This window comes from Canis lupus, chromosome 25, assembly GCF_048164855.1.
Source record: "Canis lupus baileyi chromosome 25, mCanLup2.hap1, whole genome shotgun sequence".
NCBI classification, from domain to species: domain Eukaryota; kingdom Metazoa; phylum Chordata; class Mammalia; order Carnivora; family Canidae; genus Canis; species Canis lupus.
In genome coordinates, this window is record NC_132862.1 from 32,304,165 (window position 1) to 32,325,572 (window position 21,408).

Sequence of the window (21,408 nt, forward strand, 5' to 3'; positions counted from 1 at the left end):
GTGGTGTGGCACAGTAAGCAAACAGTGGGAGAGTCTTCATCCTTCCTGAGAACCTTCTATTGAAAATACTAAAAAGGATTTCCCACCTTTGCAGGCTGGATCTCTGGATACCTTCTTGTTTTGTGCAAATGTACTTTTCTGTGCTATAGCAAGATACTTTCTAGAAGCTTGTCTTGCTATAACAATGCTTTCCTCCTTGAATACATCCATTTAACAAAAGTCACAGCTCATTTTTCACAGTCAGCCAGTTCTACATAAAATGAAGGATTCAGCACTGTGACTCTGAACAAAGACTTAACTCCATCTTAACTGCACACTGATTTCTGCTGCCTTCACTTCGTGCTTTCTGTGTATTTCAGGTCCCTGTGCTGCAGGAGTTGTGGGGATCAAGATGCCTCGTTATTGCCTATTTGGAGATACTGTCAATACAGCCTCTAGGATGGAATCCACTGGCCTCCGTAAGAAAGGAGATTGCTTTTCTTAGGATAAGATGTCTTCCAGCAGAGAGGAATTGTAAAATAAAATGCACAATAAGGAGCTACAAAGTGCTAGTGAGATGAAGAATGACCTTTCACATTGACTGGACATGAGTCTATGTCAATCCAGTCCTTACTACATTTGCTTTTGTTGTTGCCATTTACTGAGAATCATTGTATTCTTCCTTTTTAGCTCAATAGCAGACTATTTGTTTTGGTTCCTTTGCAATGCATTCAGGCATGCTCTCTCTACCTGGAATAGTCATGAAATTTAGGTTAGATCCTTGCAAGTTAAAGAAAAATTCAGTGGACCAGATATGGAGCTTATACTGGTTCGCTTTCCTATTCTTCTTTTATTTCCTTTTTTCCCCCTCTTTTATTTTCCTGAGAATTGGTTTTAGTAAAGAAAAATATAAGTATTTATTATATGCAGAAGTCTATATTGCATTTGCCTGACAGGCACTATGAACTACATGAACATTGTGGCACTGTGAGCTTTATGAACATTGGTGACAGTGATAGTAACGGAAATCTACATAAGAAAGCAAGCAAGCTTTGGTAGGTCTGGGTGGGGCTTACAAAAACACAGGTGGCGGAGTGGTATTTTGGCAGTCTACTGACAACCTGATACTGGTTTGTACTAGAAAGTCACAGTATAAAGGAAAGGACAGATTTGGATTACAATTATAACAATACATACAATCACTATCTCTATAAGCTGGGGGAAAGTTACCTCATCCTTCTAGGCATCAGAAAGTTGAAGAAATAAATTAAGGATGGGGTACCTATATTGCTAGGAGGTTCTCTGGAAGGAGTTGATGTGATGTATATTAAGCATTTCGTAATCCTCTGATACGTGGCAGGCATACAATATAGGATTGCCATTATTCTTACTATTGTCATTGTGGCACCCACAGTAGGAAAGGTAGTGTTCCAGTGGTGGACCATGAATGGGAATGACTTCACCAACTGTTTGTCAGAAGGATAACAGTATCCCTAAAAGAGTAAAACTAAAGAAAATTGTGACCCTGTAACTATCTCCTGAATCTCCACCTTGCTACCAACACTTAAGCTACTTATTAGAACTTTCATAACAGGGACCCAAAACCAAATTCCAACTGTCAAAATCTAAAACATGGCACAGGGGCCACCACTCTGTGCTGGAGAGAGAATCTATGGAACACAACCCAGGGAGCCCCTTCACTCAGGACCCCAAAAAGCAATGCCAGCCCCTCTTTAATCCCATGTGTAATACTATTTATCTCACTGATTGTGTTTTTAAGTGTCCTTTCACGAAAATATCTCAGCTGTCAAGGTCACCTGTAACAAATTTTCTGAATCAAATGGAAACAAATGCGTTTGCATAATAGACTTCAAAGTGGATGAGATTTTCATTGATCTATTTTGCATTTCCAGCCTTGAGAATTCATGTGAGTGGCTCCACAATAGCCATCCTGAAGAGAACTGAATGCCAGTTCCTGTACGAAGTGAGAGGGGAAACATACCTAAAGGTAAGGGATCCACAGAGAGAGGACCCAGGAAAAGCACTCACTTGTGGGTCACCTTCTTGGAAACTGGACATCATCTCATGGTCAATAATGTCGAGAAGCATAAAGATCAGGAATCCTTTTCTGCACTTCCTGCCACGACCACGCATTATCCCCTGTAGGAGAAGCCACCACCAAAGAATGTGAACTCAGAACCTTTTTAATATTTTTTTTATTTTTTTTAAATTTTTATTTATTTATGATAGTCACACAGAGAGAGAGAGAGAGAGAGGCAGAGACACAGGCAGAGGGAGAAGCAGGCTCCATGCACCGGGAGCCCAACGTGGGATTCGATCCCGGGTCTCCAGGATCGCGCCCTGGGCCAAAGGCAGGCGCTAAACCTCTGCGCCACCCAGGGATCCCCCCTTTTTAATATTTTGAACTAGGACCAGTATGTTATAAAATGCCACCACCATTTCTTACATATACATCCAAGATTTGTCTCCAAGTCCTCCTGCAAAACCAAGAGCTAACATCTGGGACAGGATTTATTTGTTTATTTGAGAAAGAGATGTTTGTTTGTTTGTTTGTTTGTTTGTTTGTTTGTTTGAAAGAGAGCGCCCAGGGGAGGAGCAGAGGGAGAAGGAAAGAGAGATTCCTTCTCTCTGTAGAGAGTACTGTGGAGCCCAATGCAGGGCTTGATCCCACAACGCTGGGGTCCTGACCTGCGTCAAAACCAAGAGTTCAACACTCAACCAACTGCGCCACCCAGGCACCCCAGGACTTATTTAACTTAAGTCAAAACCCCCATCTTCTCACTCACTTCCTTGCTCTCATTTCAACACATTGTTTCTCCCTAAAACCACCTCTCTAGGGGGTGCTTTATCATTCTGAAGCTCTGGACCTGCGAACAGCCAGCTGTGGCCCTAGACTTCTGACTTAGCACGTCTGGACTCTCCACCAGCCCTGCTGAGAAAAATGCTCTATAGATATTTTTAATGAGGATTCTAAGTGATCAGGATGCACGCCAAAGATGGAGAATGACCAGTCTCTCCCCTCCATGCTAGTCCTCACATTCAGAACAGCTGCCCTCCGGAGTCACCAGATGTCTCCAGTTGGCACTTCGGCTGCTTTTCAAAGGTCATTTCAGTCTTTTCACAACTGGTCTGAAGCCAACTATCTACTATAAGATGATCTGTCTCCAGGAGCCACAGTGCTTCTGGCCTTTACACTGTGACTGCAACTTGGAAAAGCCTCCTTTCATGAAGAAGTGCCCTAATATCACACTCCCTTTTTGAGTGCTCCATAAATACACTTTCTACATGGAGCATCCCCCCGCAAAGTAGAAGTGGTATTTGGATTACTACAGCTCAAACAGAGCCAGCAAACTACCAGTGTCAAAGATGTGTGATTTTTAGGGATGCTTGGGTGGATCTGTTGGTTGAGCATCTGACTCTTGGTTTCAGCTCAGGTCATGATCTCAGGGTTATGGGATTGAGTCGAGTTGGGCTCCACGCTCAGTGTAGTCTGCTTGGGACTCTCTCTCCCTCTCCCTCTGCCTCTCCCTACCATGTGTACTTTCTCTCTCTCTCTCTAATAAATAAACCTTTAAAGATGTGTGATTTTTAAATATATAACCACCCCATCTCCTTTTCAAATACAAGCTTTAGCAAAAACGGGATTTCCAGTAAGTTTCCATTCACTCTATAGCCTCCAAGTGGGCTCAGAAAATGCCATTTCATAAGTGTTTCTTAGGATGTACACGTGTTTATAATTACATGCTGAAGGTGGAGAAACTATGGCAAAAGTTTTGTGGCAAAATTTTGTCGCAAAAAAGGGCTGGAAGAAAAAGTGGGTGATAAAAAACCAGTTGGACTTCTTGGCATAACAGGATTGGACACGGAGTTTCTTCTTTAATTTAAGAGTTCTTATGGTGTTGCCATAGTGACACTTAGAAATGTCTTTTGGGAAAAAAGAGAACTCTACTTTGGAAAAAATAAAAAACATGTCTGGGGAATGAGAGACTTGTTTTTAAAAAGGCACTTGGAAAGAAAGATCTGTCTAGAATGAATGCAAATCACATCAGGAACATGTGCTGTACTGAAAAGTGGGCCCTGATGAGAAACATGGAAGTGAAATATCTCTTGGGAACGCAATCAGCATGATTGGGCTGGAACTGACCTGCTTCACTGGCATCTACGGCTCATACCTTTCTTATCTTCCTAGGGAAGAGGAACTGAGACTACCTACTGGCTGACGGGAGTGAAGGGCCAGGAGTACAACCTGCCAACCCCGCCTACTGTGTAAGCTGTTCTGTGTTGCGGGACGGACAGGGGAATGGAAGCCTTGGCTCTGTTGGTTGTGCTACCTACAGCCAATTGAATGGTTGGAAGTGCTTCACCAGAGGCAATGACATAATTGAATACAAGGCCATTGACTATACACATGAGAAGTGTAGAAACCTCCCTTCTCTGGCTGCCAGAAACTGGGTGTTCCAGGCACGCTCAGATCGGAGGAGAGGAGACAGCTCACCTCCTGCATGTCTGATTCAGACAAGAGTAGAGCATGCTGGTGGCAAGGAGGCCCCTTACATCTCTAGCCCTGCCAGCAGCTCTCTACTAGGCCACCCAATGGAAACAGGACCTGCACCAGCCCCAGGACTGTGGTTCTGGGTTTTCGCATGGAGTCTATGTTCTCCCAGAGATGAGGAAGGCAAGGTTTCATGTTTAACAAATAGGTTTCAGTTCCCCTAACAGTGACTGAAATGGTACTCAGTTGCACACTTGGTTGTTGCAATCAACTGCATGACTGTTACGGTGGCTTTTGCTATGGTAGAGAGACCCTGTCTTGCAGACTCCTAGATGCTGGACCCAGATCAGTGGCAAGGCTGTAGAGAAGTCAAAACAAGCCAGATCTTCCCCAGGCCACGGGGAGCTTGGCCCTTATTGGAGCACCCGTGTCCATTCCAAACTCTTGAAACAGTCCATCCCTTCTGAGGCCTCCCCAGACAAATCCACACTCCAGAATGTGTGGGACCAAGTCCTCAGGGTTGTGTTGCAGGAGCCTTGCATTGTCCTGGCTTCTTTTGCCCTCCCTGCCGTGGCATGTGTAAACCTAACCATGTTTCCAAATCCAAGCAGCATGTTGTTGTTCCACTTTGAAATTGAAATATAATTTTCCACTTGAAATGGGTCCTGCTTTTCCTTTTTCCTTTTTTTATTTTAAGATTTTATTTATTTGCTCATGAGAGACACACAGAAAGAGGCAGAGACATAGGCAGAGGGAGAAGCAGGCTCCCCAAGGGGAGCCCGATACAGGACTCGATCCCAGGATCACGCCCTGAGCCAAAGGCAGACGCTCAACTGCTGAGCCATCCAGGCATCCTGGGTCCTGCTTTTTCTACAAATGCACAGAGCAGGGATGACAGCTCTTATAAGCTCATCAGAAGTGAAGCATGTTCTGTATCCTCTGGACTTCCAGTGTTTAGCACAGAATTAGCATTCAATAAGTATCTGGTAAACTGACTTAATCATCCTAGAGGAATATTCTGTGTGAATCGCTGAGATGTTCATTTTCCCTCCCACTCTCTTTCCAGGGAGAATCAGCAGCGCTTGCAAGCTGAATTTTCTGACATGCTCGCCAACTCTTTACAGAAAAGACAGGCCGCAGGGATAAGAAGCCGAAAACCAACACGGGTGGCCAGCTACAAAAAAGGCACTCTGGAATACCTGCAGCTGAACACAACAGACAACGAGAACCCTCAAGCGAATTAAGCACAGCTGTACTTAGGCAGCGGCCTCGAGGGTCCCGGAGACCTCAAAGCAACAGAAGACTTAGATGCACTCTGCTTCGCCTCGGCTGCCTTGGCTGGAACATAGACTTGCTTCTGTGAATCAGATGTGCACTCTCAGTGCCAAAATTACCTTTTACTCTGGAATCTGATCCATACGGTGGCTCCAGAGACCTTCCACCTGTGAGTGAAAGAAGAGGAATGGATGGACTATCTCTAAGTTGGAGAGATTGTATTCTTATTTTACTTATTTTGTTTTTGTTTGGTTTGGTTTACTGGCTCTTTTTCTTTCTGTCTTCATTAGAGTTTTTAAATTGTCACGTCTACTTTAAACACCTTATCTGTTAAATTATATTTAACTCATAATTTTGCAGAAAACATGCTATATGTTAGGCAGGAATAAAAGTTAAAACTTTATTGGGTCTGGTTACGTGTTTCCACCCACTCCACCCATTTTCCTGAAATGCGCCGGCCACTGTCTAGTGCTTGCACGAAAACAGATGACATTCTCCAGCACTGAGGCCCAGCAAAGCCAGCATTGCTGTTCAGAGCTAAGACCTTCCATGTTCGCTATCACCTGCTACGCACACAGGGATTGTATGTCTAGCCTTCTACCATGGGAGGCAGGGCCTACATCTGTCTCTAGTCTGAGATAAAGGTCACATCTTATTTACCGATTAAAGATGAAGTACTTTAAACTCTGTAAATATCCCCTTTCCGCCATTTGGAGCCCTCTTCTCTGGCCCCCTCCTTATGGCACACCGGCATGACTCATTTGCTTGAAATCTCTGGGGAAATGACAAAGGGCAGCTGGTGTGGAGGAGATTAGAATCAGAAAGACAAGAACAAGTATCTAACATTTCTGTCACTAACCTTCTGAACCAACTGCTTCAACCACATTACTCTTCCCCCCTAACCACCCCCCTCCGCCTCTACCACAAAAACCACTCCAGAGATCAGGAAGCAAGTTATCCATCACCCAGAAAAGTGTAAAATCAAAATAATACAATAAATTCTCTCCTGATTTATCGGTTTAGCCCTTACTGTGCAACAAGAGTCCTTACCTGGAATCTAGAGGTTTGTAATGTATCTACGCCTCAGCATTTCCACCTCAGTGGCTTCACAATTCCAAAGAAATAAGCTTAAAAAGCAATAATTATTTTCATACATGCAAGGTAGCTCAGAAAGTGTGTGACCCATGAATTCTATGTGTGAAAAAAAGTACAAGAGGAAGTACTCTGTAAAAACAAGGAATAAATTCAGGAGGAATACAGGAAATCCTAGAATCAATTTTTTTATACCTTTGATACATACTGTCTTGAAACAAGATCTGAATTTAAAATATTGAAGTGATAATACAACTAAATCAATTAACTATGCATTTTGTCTGTTTAGTACCCGATATCCAGTATCCAAAAAGTAATTAGGGTTTAAATGAGAAAGGCAATTTTACCTTATTCTCTTTTTTTTTTAAATCCCCTAGAAAACAGTGAAAATAACAAATTATAGAGGCAAATACCCAAGATTTTTAACTTCAATTTCAATTAAAGGTGAGTGATTTTTAAATACATAACATATAGATGCATACCTGTTCAAAACTGATATCTGTGACAAAATAAAGGAGAAACCTTGAGCCAGCTCTTACTCCCTCAGACCTCAAGCAGGAAAGAGATTTCTCTAAAGTTAATAAATATCACATCCTAAAGGCTGGTCTGCTGATCTATGGATTAGGTGACCAGATCTAGGGCATGATCAAGCAGGAAATGACCTTGTAAATATTTTTGAAAGCCTCAGAATAACAGAGAAAATAGAAACTATGTTGACATAAGGTCTTCAACATAATATCCCATTGGAAGGAGATGTCAGAAGTAAAGCAGAGAAAGAAGGGAGAGAAGGCAATAATTTCCAAAGCAATTTTAAAGGGCTCAGCCAGGAGTTACATTAGACACTCAATGGAACCACTCAATGCAGCTCAATAGAAATATGTCAGCCTCATATATATTTCTTAGCTTTTTATTTTGAAAAAATAACAGATTCATAGGAAGTGGCAAAAAAGAGTACAAGAGGGCCTCTGGTTCAGACAAGATGACATAGACTCATTTGTCTCTGATCATCCCCTCTCAGTACAACTGTAAATCCATGATAAAATGGAAGACACAAGCAAAGGAGAACCGAGGAGGATGGGAAGAGGAAAACAGACTAGTTAGGAACCCCAAGACTGATAAAACAACATTGCAATAGGGTGAGAAATTGGAAATAGGAAAGGAAATAGGAAATAAGAAAGAATTGATGTACTCGAATGTAGCACTAAAGAAATTCTGCAAACTAGCCAAAGAGAAAAAGCAGTAAATAAATCAAAACAAAGCTATTAGGAACTGTGGGACAATACCCAGTGGCCTCCAATATGTAAATAGAATCCTAAAGCTAGAACAATGTGGAAGAAACATTTGAAACATCCCTCCACTCAACAAAAGAAGGCAAGCCAGATTCAGCATTTTTCAACTTTTAACCAGTCAACAAAACTGCTTTATAACTTGATCAAAATAAGCTGTCCATACTTGAATGATCTATTTATGGTTTTTTTATTTTATGCTATTAATCTATGCATTTATCCCTCCTCCCATGCCACATAGTCTTGATTATTTTTTTTTTTTTAATTTATGATAGTCACACAGAGAGAGAGAGGCAGAGACACAGGCAGAGGGAGAAGCAGGCTCCATGCACCGGGAGCCCGACGTGGGATTCGATTCCGGGTCTCCAGGGATCGCGCCCTGGGCCAAAGGCAGGCGCCAAACCAATGCGCCACCCAGGGATCCCCCCATAGTCTTGATTATTGTAGCTTAAATCTTAAATCTTAAAATCAAGTGGAATGCTTCATCCCACTTTATCTTTCTTTTGCAAAATTGTTTCAGCTACTATAGTTCTTTTTTTTTTCCTTTCCATATAAATTTCAGAATAAGCTTATATACAACTCTAATAAAATTTGCCAGATTTTTTTATATCACCTGCATCAAACCAATATGTCAATTTGGGGAAAATTTACATCTTGGTTATGTTGAGTCTTCCAGTCTATGAACATGATATATTTTGCCATTTATTTAGATCTCCTCTTACATATGCAATTTAAATGACCTAATAGCCACATTTTAAAAAGAAACAGGTAACTTACTTAAATATTTAATTAAACCAATATATTCAAAGTGCTATCATCTCTGCATTAAATCAACATAGAATTATTAATTAGATATTTTTCATTTTTTGTGATAAGTCTTGGAAAGTATATTTTACAGTTACAGAACATCGCAATTTAAACTAGTCATATTTAGAGTGCTTAATAGTTACATATCATTAGTCATAGTCACCACTTTAGAATGCCAAAAACAGGAACATTCTTTTTCAGGGAAAGGAAAGGAGATTATAGATTAAGAGAGCAAGAGGATTTATTCACTTTCTCAAGAGACACCCAGATACACACATGACATAGGTGTTGAAACTATTTAATAGGGAATTTTTGACAACTATATTAGTTACAGCCAGCTTCTCTTCTGAAACTATGCAAACCAAAAGACAATAAAATGACATCTTTAAAGTAATGAAGAAACGTAGAATTCAATACCTAGCCAAAAACAAAATTCAAAAGTAAATATAAAACCACAATTTACATGTGTTTCTAAAAAAAAAAAAAGTGAGAATTTGTTGCCAGTACATATACTCTACAATGCATATTAAATGCATATGGTACCAGATAGAAACTTGGATCTTCAAAAAGAAATGAGGAGTACTGGAAACATATACAAGTAAAATAATTTTTTCCAATTTTAAATGTTTTTAAAACCACTCTGTGTTTACCTTCCTGTTTTCAGTTTCCTGTTAGACAACTTAGATTTAGAAAAATTGCAGCTTTAATTTTGATTTGCTTTTTGACTTTCCACCAAAGGAGATATGTAAATGCAAAAAGTATATGAAAAGATGTAAAACATCATTAGTCATTAGTAAAAGGTAACTAAAGTTACAATGAGATAACACTACATACTATTAAAGTGGCTAAAATAAAAAATCTGGCAATATCAAGTGTAGACAAGGATGCAGAACAAATGAAACTCTCACACATCATTGGCAACAATGTAAAATGGTACAGAAACTTTAGAAAATAGTTTGGCAGGTTTTATAAAGTTAAACATTTACCACAGGTCCACAGGTCCAACAGTCCACTCCTAATTTGTAATTATACAAATGAAATGAAACTACCTTCACACAAATACATGTTTATGAATGTTTACATTAGCTTTATTCATAAGTACCAAAACTGGAAATAACCAAGATTTTTTCAATAGGTGGATTGATAAAGGAACTATGGGAAAAAAAAAAGGAACTATGGAAAAGCCACTTGATGAAATACTACGCAGCAATAAAAAATAATGAACTACTGTTTCACATGACAAAATAGATGAATCTTACATGCAACTTCCTTAATTGAAAGAAGCCAGACCCAAAAGACTCTGTATTGTATGATTTCATTCATATGACACATTAACATCATCTCTACCCCATGATAAGATGCACTGAGTGGGTCTCATCACACACGGTATTCTCCCCTAAAACATAACCTCAACCTGATCATGAGAAAACATCAGACAAATAGACAAATTCAAATCGAGGGACATTCTACAAAATATATAATCTGTTCTAGAAAGAAAGAGGAAAGGGTGAAGCCCTAAGAAAATTAGCTTATAAGAAATTCTTTCTTAGGTTGAAGGACTCAGAAATGGCATTTATTGGAAGTGATAGTGGTGACCGTGACAGGCACTGATACATTAGTAATAGGAGGAAGCAAGAGAACAAGGCGATGTTGTAGGTGAGCTGACTTTCCATCTGCCTTCCTAGGAAGTCAGATAATAATTGAGTTGCTAAGGAACAAGAGTACAGGCATCCCCATTTTCCGAAAGTTTGAGTTAATTCCACTTGCTTTTACAAAAGACTTCCTATATTCACACCTGTTTTCACCAACCAAAGGAAATTCAAAAAGGATTTTCACTCTTAAGAAAAAAGCTGTTATTGTACTAAAGCATTCCTGTCCGAGAGTACCATATCACTTTAGATTTGTGACTGAAAAAAAGAACAATAACAAAAGTAGTGTGGGAAATTGCTCCTTTTGTGCTGGAGTGCCATGAATTTTTGTTCAGCCAGCAGATAAGCCAGATGTTAGAACATGTGTTCTGAAAATGACCCTGTCCCATTATATGATGATAAGTTAGCCATTCCAGAAAGATAAGAATGTCCAGTCTAGAATTCATGAAAAATGATTTTGTATCTGCAGTCACAGCACACTGTTTTTACGTTTGCTAAAAATGCCATTATCTTTCTTCCCTACTTTTAAAGAATATAAGGCTTTATGCATGTGCTTACTTATATCATCCAATGCAATCCCAGTTAAAATACATTTATCCTGTACCTTTAAATAGTAGCAATTTAACCTTGTGGAGATCATTTCAATATTAAATTGTTTGGGGACGCCTAGTGTCTCCTTTCAGCTCAGGACGTGATCCCAGGGTCCAGGGATCAAGTCCCAAAACGGGGTCCCTGTAAGGAGCCTGCTTCTCCCTTTACCTATGTCTCTGCCTCTTTCTCTGTGTCTCTCATGAATAAATAAATAAAATCTTTAAAAAAAATCAAATTGTTTGATGTATTAACCCAACCCCAGGGTAGATAGAGTTCATGGCCGAGAAACCAGTGACATGCTCCTATCTTGTTTGGCATGACTCACAATTTACATGTGTTACCAAAAACATGAGTTATCACTTTAAGTTCTATATTTCTTTGAAAATGAATAAATCAGATCTCGTGATTTGTGAGCAAATGGATGTTCTTTGAGAGTAGGAATTGTGCAAAAGCCTTCTGCAGCTTCTAAAGAGACCCTAGACTACCCAGTCACCTGTTCACCTCAGGAATGAAAGCAGTGTAGAGCAGAGTTTCTCATGTAATGGACTCTTTTGTTTTTTCATTTCAAATCGATCTCAGAATGATACTTCTATAGAACAGAAAAATCACACACTTGAATATTGGGGCAATGTCCTGCTGCCATCAAAGTTTCTAAACACTCTCAATCTTGTACTTTATGGGAACTGGTGACAGTGTTAGCAGACCAGAATCAGTGTGCAGAGCCTCTGAGCATTAGTACACAGGATCACACACCCAGAAATGCACATCTCTGTCTCTGCTTTGCTACAAGTGAAGCAAAGAGCCAAGCTTGGGCCAGTTGCTTAACCTCACTGGGTTGCTGTGAGGACCAAAGAAGTTTTTAGAGATAAGACCTTTGTAAACAGAGGAGAACTATATTCAGAGTAGTTATTGTTCTTAACCTCTTCAACCCTCAGTTTCAATCTGACTTAGAGAAAGTTGAATGAGGTGGTCATTAGAGGGTTATTGGAAAGAGAACTGGTTCCAGACTCAGGTTCAGCCGCTCATTGCTTGAAAAACAACAGTTGAGAGACAAGTGAGGGTAGGAAAGGAATGATTGCTTCATTCAGGAAGCCGGGAACCTGGGGACGTGGTGGACAAATGTCTCAGAGACCATCTTCCTTCCCTGTCCAGGTGAAGCCAGAGAGTTTTAAAGGAGAAGGTGTGGGGAGGAAAAGAGGTGAGGAGGTGCCCAGGTGATTAATCCCATGACAGCATGACCCTGAACAGACTTGCTAGCATCATTTTCTAGTGTCATCAGGCCTTGATTTCTGGGAAAGTTTGGTCCCTCACTCAAGGCCAGCCTTCTATAAACTTCAAGGATAGTGAGTTCAGCTAGACTTAGGTCAGCAAGCAAGGGGCTTGAAGCAAGTTAGCCCCTGAGACTGCTTGGAGTGCTATTACAGCAGTACTTTAAACTTGAATGATTCTGTCTGCTGACACACTTGTTCAAATAAAGAAAGAGAGTGGACCGTGGGTCCCTACAGTGTAGCACTAATAGGCTTCCGAGGAACAGGGCACAGAGGGGAGGGTGCCTGGCCCGGCCTGTCTCATCATCTGTGGCTGCTCTCCCTGAGGCCTGTGGTGACTGACAGGAAGACAGCAGAACAAAGGATACTATTGGACATGTACAGGTCCCACTTGGAGGAGAAAGTGAGTACCAACCAGCAAGTTGGGCACATGACTCACCCTTTCCATGGGAGCAAGGAGCCTCACATCTCCCCACCCAAGCTTTTGAGTGATGCCTTTCAGCTCCCCACCCCAGGAGAAATTTCCTGCCTTGTTGCCTGTAAACCTCTTCCCCACTTAGAAGAGCCTCTTGACCAGTCACGTTCTCAGTTACAGGGAAGAAAGTCTACTCAAGCTAGTGAAAAAGAAAGGAGCTTATCAGGAGGCTTCCTCAGTCTCTGGAAAAGCACGAGAAATGGGTTTACAGGCCACAAAACCAGGAGACTACAGGAATGATACACCTGGATTGTCACAACAGACACCTGTTTCAGCAAAACACCACAGTGCCCTGTTGTCCGGCACCTAAGCCATTAAGGACTGTTTGTCCAGTTGCCCTGACAGACCAGATGCCCCTGCCACGTGCACATCAAAACGATGTCTCTCCAAACATAGCTGCGTCTTCACTTTTCACAAGTTCTCCAAGATTATCTGCTTCATTTTCCTGTGTATGTGCCAGAGGCCACCACCAACGGGTCTGGGAGCATCCCAGTGAGAAGGGAGCTGTAGCATTTCTAAGAAAAATGAGCAAAAACAGAAAACTAAACCCAAACAGAAAACCCATTCCATGGCTGATATATAGGAGGCAACCAATAACACAGGTCGATGACTTCACTGCTGGTAATGATCATGACTTTGCTTGTGCTGATTCCACTGCGTAGGAATCTGTCAGCAAAAATTCCTGAAATGCTAATTTGGTCAGAAGTAAGGGAGGGCTTTATTGCCACACTAGTTTTCCAATGTGGGGAGATGCAGCCTTTGGCTACAAACCAAAGAGTAGTACTCTCCAGAGGGGAAGGTTTAGGCTCAGGGTTAAATAGGCAAAACCCACAAATTCTGCGCCCTCTCTCCAGATTGTCGGACTCAGGTGCCAAACTTCAGGGCACAGTGACAGGCAGGATACAGCCTGCTATTTCTGGTCCCAGTTTCAGGATGTGGCAGTCCCTGAGGAGTGTGATAAGACATGCTTCAGGGGTCTTTACGGGGATTTTGCTGAATTTTGTGAAATCTGTCACCATAGGCTGTGCTGACTGGTTTCGTTCCTCACCGTCATTCAGTCTGATTAAAATTCTAGTTTTTCTCTCTTGACATGAGGGAACCCCTCTTGTCTGTTAGCTGTTGCTATCTAATTAGTGGGGTCTTCTGCTCTCACATCTCTCCCACATGCTTCACTTACACTTTGAGATTCACCTCAGACACTACCTCCTCTTGTAGGACCCCTCGACCTTCCCCTTCACTTCCATGTTTTGGGGTTCAGGGCAGTCCAGGCCAGAATATGTCACGTGGGCATATTATTTTGAATGAAAATTACTTGAGAAATAGCCAGTGCAAGAAGAAAATTACTTGAGAAATAGCTAGTGCAAGAAGGAAAGTTACTTGAGAAATAGCCAGTGCAAGAAGGACTCCCCCTTCTCTGTCCCCTTGAAAATAGGAAATAAATTTCTCCTGAGAAAGGCATCTCCTCCCTGCCCCAGGAGGTAGAAAGAGAGACATTTTTATCATCAGAGATAGGGAATTCAGGGTGGAGAAGTCTCCCTAAACACTCTGCTTAGTTTCCCTATGGGCACTGGAAGAGGACTTCTGGCCAAGGCCTAGGTAAGAGGCCTGGGAATGAAGGCCCCAGGGCTGGACTGATAGTAGGCAGAGAGCAGGACCTCCCTCCAGAGGCTGCGGCACGGGGGCCGGGCACCGAGGCTGGCATGGAGAGGGCAGCTTTCTGTGGGAGCCGGTGCCACGGCCTCCGGTCAGGCCTGAAAAAGGCCACACCTGTGTGTTTCACCAAGACCCGACCTCCTCAATATTAAAAGCCAAAACGCAGAAAGAATGCACTAGAAAGGGCAGCAATGCTACCTGCCTGGTTTTCCGAGGGAGGCATGGAGAGCTGACATCCCTCCAGGGGCAGATTCCTAAGAGTCCAAACCTTGGGATCAGCTAACATGAAGCAGGAATGCACACTCTTCTAGTAAATCAGTAAACTGTGATCTAGTAGTTATCTATACCCTGAAAAAATTGGTGCAGTTCTTTTGTTAAAAGCAATAAAACAAAAATCAACATGGGAGTTTTGTCTTCCCCACATGTGATGTGTATATGATGTCTTTTCTGACACCAACAGCCAATCCTCTGACACCAACTAGGTAACCAATAATTCAATTCAGGGGGCACCTGGGGGGCTTGGTGTTGAGCACCTGCCTTCGACTCAGGTCATTATCCTGAGGTCCTGGGATCGAGTTCCACATCAGGCTCCCCATATGGAGCCTGCTTCTCCCTCTGCCTGTTCTCTGCCCCTCTCTCTCTCTCTCTCTCTCTCTCTCTCTGTGTGTGTCTCTCATGAATAAATAAATAAAATCTTAAAAAAAAAATTTAATTCAGTTTTGATTCCAGCTACCCAAGGTTAGCACTGACCCAATAGGTTAAGGGCTCAGTCTCACGGGACTGTCACCACTCCAGCCACCAGTCACGTGTACCAGAGACCCACCCATATTTCTGACAGACACACCATAAATCAGGGCTCCCACAACCCCTTCTTCAGTTTCCATAATTTGCTAGAATAACCCACAGAACTCAGGAAGATGCTTCACTTAATGATTATCAGTTTATTATACAGGATACACCTCAGGAACAGCCCGATGGAAGAAGATGTGGGGGCCAAGGTGGTGGTATGTGTAGAGCTTCCGTGATGTGCCATCCTCACAGCATGTTGATGGCTTCACCAGCTCAGAAACTCTCAAAAACCACCTTGGTTAGAGATTTTTGTGGAGGTTCCATTATGTAAACATGGTTGATTAAATCATTAGCTATTGGACTAATCTCTCAGCAGTGAGAGGGTGGGTGGCAGGTCAAAAGTTCTAACCCTCTAATCCCATGGTCAGTTTTTCTGGCATTCAGGCCCTCATCCTGACACTATCTAGGGATCATCTCATTAGCATACAAAAAACACTCTTACCACTCAGGAAATTCTCAGGGTTTCTCAGGAAATTCTCAAGCCAGGAACAGGACCAAAAACAAAATACATTTTTATCATAACACAATCCAGCTTGCTGGAGATGGACAGGTTGGGAATAACATGAGGAGCCAGCTCCTCTCTTGCAGCTTCGAGAGACTGCTATCTTCCATTCATGCTCAATACAGAGCAGCTATTAGTAGTAGTGCGTATACTCATTATGATTGGTGTTGATTGGATATTGCATTGATTCCTGGAGCTGCTTGTAACAGATATCCACAAACTCTGTGGCTTAAAACAATAGAAATCTGTTCTTTCATAGTTCTCGAGTCCAGAACTATGAAATCAAGGTGGTGTCAGGTTGTGTGCCTTCTAAATCCTTCCTTATCTCTTCTAGCTTCTGGTGGATTCCAGGGTTCCAATTCCTGCCTCCATATGTACATGGCCCTCTCTTCTCTCCATGACTATCCCTATTGTGTGTCTTATGAAGACACTTGTTATCAGATATAGGGCCCACCCAGAGTATCTAGAATGATCTCATTTGGAGATCTTTAATTTAAGTACATCTGCAAAGATTTCATTTGCCAAATAAGGTAACATTCGCAGACCATGGAGATATCTGGGGCGGGGAGGGGGGGGGCACTATTCAACCTGCTAGAGACACATTTTACTCAACTCATATACTTCCTGAAGGGAGGCACAAAGCTTCCTCTTTTGCTTTCTTCTTTCCCAAGGCAGAGAAATTTAAACCAGGTCTGGATAAAAGCCAATGAGGAACTAGAACTTTCCTGCAGAAGTGAACACAGATTCTTGTTCTTTTCTTCCCCTCTCAACTCTCTCGCTGAGACTTCTGTGACCAGGAAGGCCCAGGGAACAAGGGTGAAACCCACAGAAAAGAAGCACAGCTGACTGCTGGAGATGGCAACTGCTTAAGCTTTAGGGAAGAAGGGCAAAAGAAATGATTCCTAAATCCAGCTCAACTGAAAAAGTAAAAAAGAGTGGCAGATTAGGTAGAAATTTGAGCATTTCTTTGGCACACTATTGACATTTGTGCCAAAGGACTTAAGACAACTTGCCACTACTCACTGGTGGAGACAGGATTTGTAACCATGTCTGCCTGCCTGTAGTCTCTATCCTTTCTGTCAAGCCCAGCAGGAAAATCAAATAGCATTCTCTGAAAAATGGCTATATTCTTCAGAAGTAGCCATCTATGATGGCTTTAGAGAAAACTTCCTAACCACCGGAGCTCTAAAACTGTAGAACAAACATTTCCCCTTTCCCAGAAATCCATAGAACTAGAAAGACCTTTTCCCAACTCATCTATTTCCATCTGTGATCCCAGCTTTCTTCTATTGTCCAACATTTATTGAACACCCACTGGTGGCTAGGGACATCCTTTAATTTAACCCACAACAACCTCTGAAATAATTATCTGTGCTTTACAGACTCTAGCGATAAAAATGAGCAATTTTCCTATCATTACACAGCTACCAAAAGTCAAGGCCAGTACTGGGGCAGAGGTTGGCCAGACCCCAGAGCCAATGATGCAGTTGAAACCCTGGGGTTATTACTTACTTTCTCTTCTCAATACTACTTATTTGATATTTGTGTTTGTTCTTTAATCATTTTGGAAATGTGCCTATACTTAATCATTATTGACTAATACTAAAGTGTCTTATACCTTCTTCACCCTCTGTCACTCAGACATAGAAGGTCATAGAGATAAATATTTTCTACACTTATCTGGGCTGGCTATCTTTTTTCTGCTGGAAAGGCTGGAAACTGTCTAGATACAACCCTATTCACTGGTACTGGTACAGATCCAAACTTCATCCTTTTTACTCAGTTCTGTGTCCCCAGGAATCAGGCATTCAGCAAATAAGCTTCTTTGAGTTCTGGTTACCAGTTGGATTTAGCCAATGGAAGATTGGAAAGAGGGAAGAGATTAGATGCAACTTCATGGCCATGTGACTTGTGTTATCACACACAGGGTCCCATGTTAGCAGGGCCTCATGCTTGGTTTAATGTTCTGCTGTCGCTGTCTTGAAATCCTTAATAATTTTGAACAAGGAGCCGTGTTTTTTCACTTTGTATTGGGTCTTGAAATTATGTAGCCAATCCTAGAGGAGAAACTTTGGAGTGCAAGACTGCAGCTTCTGTGTCCTTTCCACACAGTTTTTTCCTCTCACTCCTTCAGATATGGGATGATCATGGAGCCTTTGCTATTATTAACACTGGGGTACTTTATCTTGCCTTACACCATGCGTACATCTTCAATAATCTCTTTGATTTGTGTGTATCTTACTTTCCTTCCAGACGCCTGACAATAAAGAGAGAAAATACATTATTTTATATATTCAAGAAGTATTTCCTGAGCATTTATTTTAAGTCAAGCATTGTTACAGGCTCTGGAGATACAGAAGAAGAAATAAAACACAAAACAAACAAATGAACAAGACCACTTTCCTTCTCTGTAGGAATTTATATTCTGCAGAGAAAGATGAAGGAGATAAAAAATACATACATGCCTATATAAATGATAGATCAGATGGTGGTAAGTACTGTTGAGAAAATAAAGCAGGGAGGGCACCTGAGTGGCTCAGTCAGTTAATTGCCCACCTCTTGGTTTTGGCTCAGGTCGTGATGGAAGATGCTGAGATGGAATCCCACATCCTGCTCCATGGAGTGGGCTTGAGATTCTCTCTCTCCTTCAGCCCCTCCCCTGTGCTCAAGCACTCTCTCTCTCTCTTTCTCTCTCTCTCTCTCTCTCAAATAAGCCTTGAAAGAAAGAAAGAAAGAAAGAAAGAAAGAAAGAAAGAAAGAAAGAAAGAAACAAACAAACAAACAAACAAACAAACAAAAAACATAACAGGGAAAAGGGCTGACATGTCCTGGAGGAGTGTCATTTTGGAGAAGGTGGCCAGGCACAGCCTCCTTGATGAGATCTGAGTAAAGTGAGGTTGCCTGCCTGTAGGACACAGAAAGCAGAAGAAAAATCAATGAAAACGAGTGAAAGAACACAAGGGTGACATCATAAATCCAAAAAAAAAAAAAAAAGAGATGGGAAAATGGGAAACTGCTCAACTGAGCCAAATACTACAGAGGACAAAAAGAATCCAGACTTAATTGAAAATTTCAATGGTATGGCAATTAGGAGTAGACTTAGGAACTCTGAGAATTTTCTAGAGAGTGAGAGATGGAAAGAATCAGATCAGAGGAAATTCCTGCCTGCCCTGAGATCTTATGAATCCTTACAATCACTAAATTCAATTTTAGCAAATAATTCTTCCTGCAAAATGCAAAGCCACCCAGAGAGCTACAAAGTTGTGCTGAGATGCTGGGACTGTTGGCCATCAGCTGACCTCACACCACTTGATTTATACTTAGCACCTCAGAGAAGCCCCCAATGGCTATATGTCATGGGTATTTGGAACCTCACTCTGACGATTTAAATTATAGTTACTGAGTCCACACATGGCAGAGATCGTATGTGTATCAAAGGAGACATTAATTACATCATAATTAAGATGTAACATGGGTTGGGTAAAGGCTTTCACCACATGCCCACAAATCTGCCTAAGCCAGCAGTTCTTTAACTTGAATTAGACTTCTAAGCCCCACTGATTCAAAAAGGAATCTCCATTTTAAATGAGGACTCTGGGTAATTCTGATGCAGGGGGTTGTTAGAACTGTTTATCATTTTTAAAATGATACCTAAGAATCATGTCTCTGTTTTCTTACTCTAGTTTCAATCTTAGTCCAGTGATCACGCTTTACTGTGTCCTGTACAGCCATCTTCTTCTATACAAAAGAACTGAATTGTTTTCACTTGGCTCCAAAGTCAAGGAGAGGACTTGGAGGGAGAATAGGGTAGCCCTAAGGCCAAGGGAAAATCTTCAGCATGAGCTCAAGTATATCTCAAGCATGCACTCCATCAGTCTAGGGTCTGGGCCTTTCATACAGCTCTACTTGATCATTGGTCACCTACTTCTTCCCCAAGACTAGGATTCCCTGAGCTGAGCCCAAGTATGAGAGCCCAGGGCCCAGGGGGCCAGCACAGGGTTTACTTCATTGTCAGGGCAGGGTCTCGCAGCCTTTTCCAACCAAGGTTCCTCATCTGAACCATGGAATGTGGAAAGTTATTTAAGTGACTCCTTCCTTAATTCTCCCCAAATGGTTCATAACTAAAATCCATTCCAGATGTATAAGAGAGGTTAACTCATTACATACAAAGAATGTCTTTGGCCTTTAGGGCTCAGATTTCTCAAGGAGTCTAATTAAGAAAGGCTGGAAACTGTCTAGATACAACCCTATTCACTGGTACTTCTCCTTCAAAGTGAGTCCTAAATCAGCACTCCTCCAACCTCAACTCCAAGTGGTAAACTACAACAGTCATACATTGTCGCACAACTTCTAGCTGAACTGGCCCTTCAAAATTCATTTTTCACTTGACAGAGTAATAGCTACTAGATTTTATTTCATAAAGGAACACACTTAGCTAGAAAATAGATAAGATATGGCCTAAGTAAAATGCCTCATGCCCACTGGAAGCCCCAACCCCCCTGCTTCCCTGAGGGAAACATACATATAAACAATCAATGGCTGAATCCCACGAGCCATGAGATGTAGTATTTTCAGTATCATTGAGTTCTGAGTATTTTCAGTTTGCTTATTATTTCTTCCATCATCCATGAGTTATTTAATGTTATTTAAATGTGTATTTTAGGATTTTTTAATATTTGGGGGAGGTTGTCATTACCTTTTTGTCACTGATTCTCATTTAATTCCATTCTATCGCTATAAAATGGAATTCTCTGGAAGATGTTGACGGAGGTCATCAAGAAGATGTGACCACAGGTTGACTTATGAGCTGGACCAGGCAATCAGCAATTGGAGTTTCCTCACCTCCAATCCTGTCCCTGAAACATGCATTCCGCTCGCCTTCCCCACTTCCAGAGGCTGCCCAAGGACATGGCCTTGAGATACTGATACGGTGATGAGAACACCTGCATGGTGTACAGGACTGAACCCAGATAAGACCTTCATATAAACTTTTAAGATTTGGTGGGTGGGTGCTGGGATTCATTTGCCCCTCATGACAAGCCTCATATGTAAGCTCTCTTGCTTATTAAAACTGCATGCCTGGGATCCCTGGGTGGCGCAGCAGTTTGGCGCCTGCCTTTGGCCCAGGGCGCGATCCTGGAGACCCGGGATCCAATCCCACGTCGGGCTCCCGGTGCATGGAGCCTGCTTCTCCCTCTGCCTGTGTCTCTGCCTCATTCTCTCTCTCTCTCTCTGTGACTATCACAAATAAATAAATAAATAAAAAAATTTAAAAAAAACTGCATGCCTAAAATAGCTCATTAAGAACCTTTATATAGATTAAAAGAATAATAATAAAAAAAATAAACCTCCATGCCACCTACCAGCCTGCTTCTTTCTTCCATCTCTCTCTGCTTTCTGCTAGCAGGGCCAGTTTCAGATTTCACCTGAAAAGCTCCCCAGGGGTTTGTGAACTGGCGATTGCTGGAC

The 21,408-nt window shown here is 41.8% G+C and overlaps 1 protein-coding gene and 1 long non-coding RNA gene across 7 annotated transcripts in view; one reads left to right on the plus strand and one right to left on the minus strand.

Annotated features, from left to right (window-relative positions):
* The window catches only part of GUCY2C (guanylate cyclase 2C), a 73,050-nt gene extending 66,880 nt beyond the window's left edge, over positions 1 to 6,170 (plus strand). For both annotated transcript variants that reach the window (XM_072798940.1, XM_072798939.1), the window contains exons 24-27: positions 360 to 458; positions 1,893 to 1,987; positions 4,190 to 4,266; positions 5,559 to 6,170. In XM_072798940.1, coding sequence (XP_072655041.1) covers positions 360 to 458; positions 1,893 to 1,987; positions 4,190 to 4,266; positions 5,559 to 5,736 — 449 coding nt within the window. In that variant the 3' untranslated portion in view covers positions 5,737 to 6,170. The remainder of the gene's footprint in view (positions 1 to 359; positions 459 to 1,892; positions 1,988 to 4,189; positions 4,267 to 5,558) is intronic.
* LOC140617453 (uncharacterized) overlaps positions 1 to 21,408 on the minus strand; it is a 143,209-nt gene that overhangs the window by 61,305 nt on the left and 60,496 nt on the right. For all 5 annotated transcript variants that reach the window (XR_012017686.1, XR_012017685.1, XR_012017683.1 and 2 more), the window contains exons 2-4: positions 6,428 to 18,196; positions 5,887 to 5,934; positions 2,029 to 2,139 (exon numbers count right to left, since the gene is read on the minus strand). This is a non-coding gene — a long non-coding RNA (uncharacterized lncRNA). The remainder of the gene's footprint in view (positions 1 to 2,028; positions 2,140 to 5,886; positions 5,935 to 6,427; positions 18,197 to 21,408) is intronic.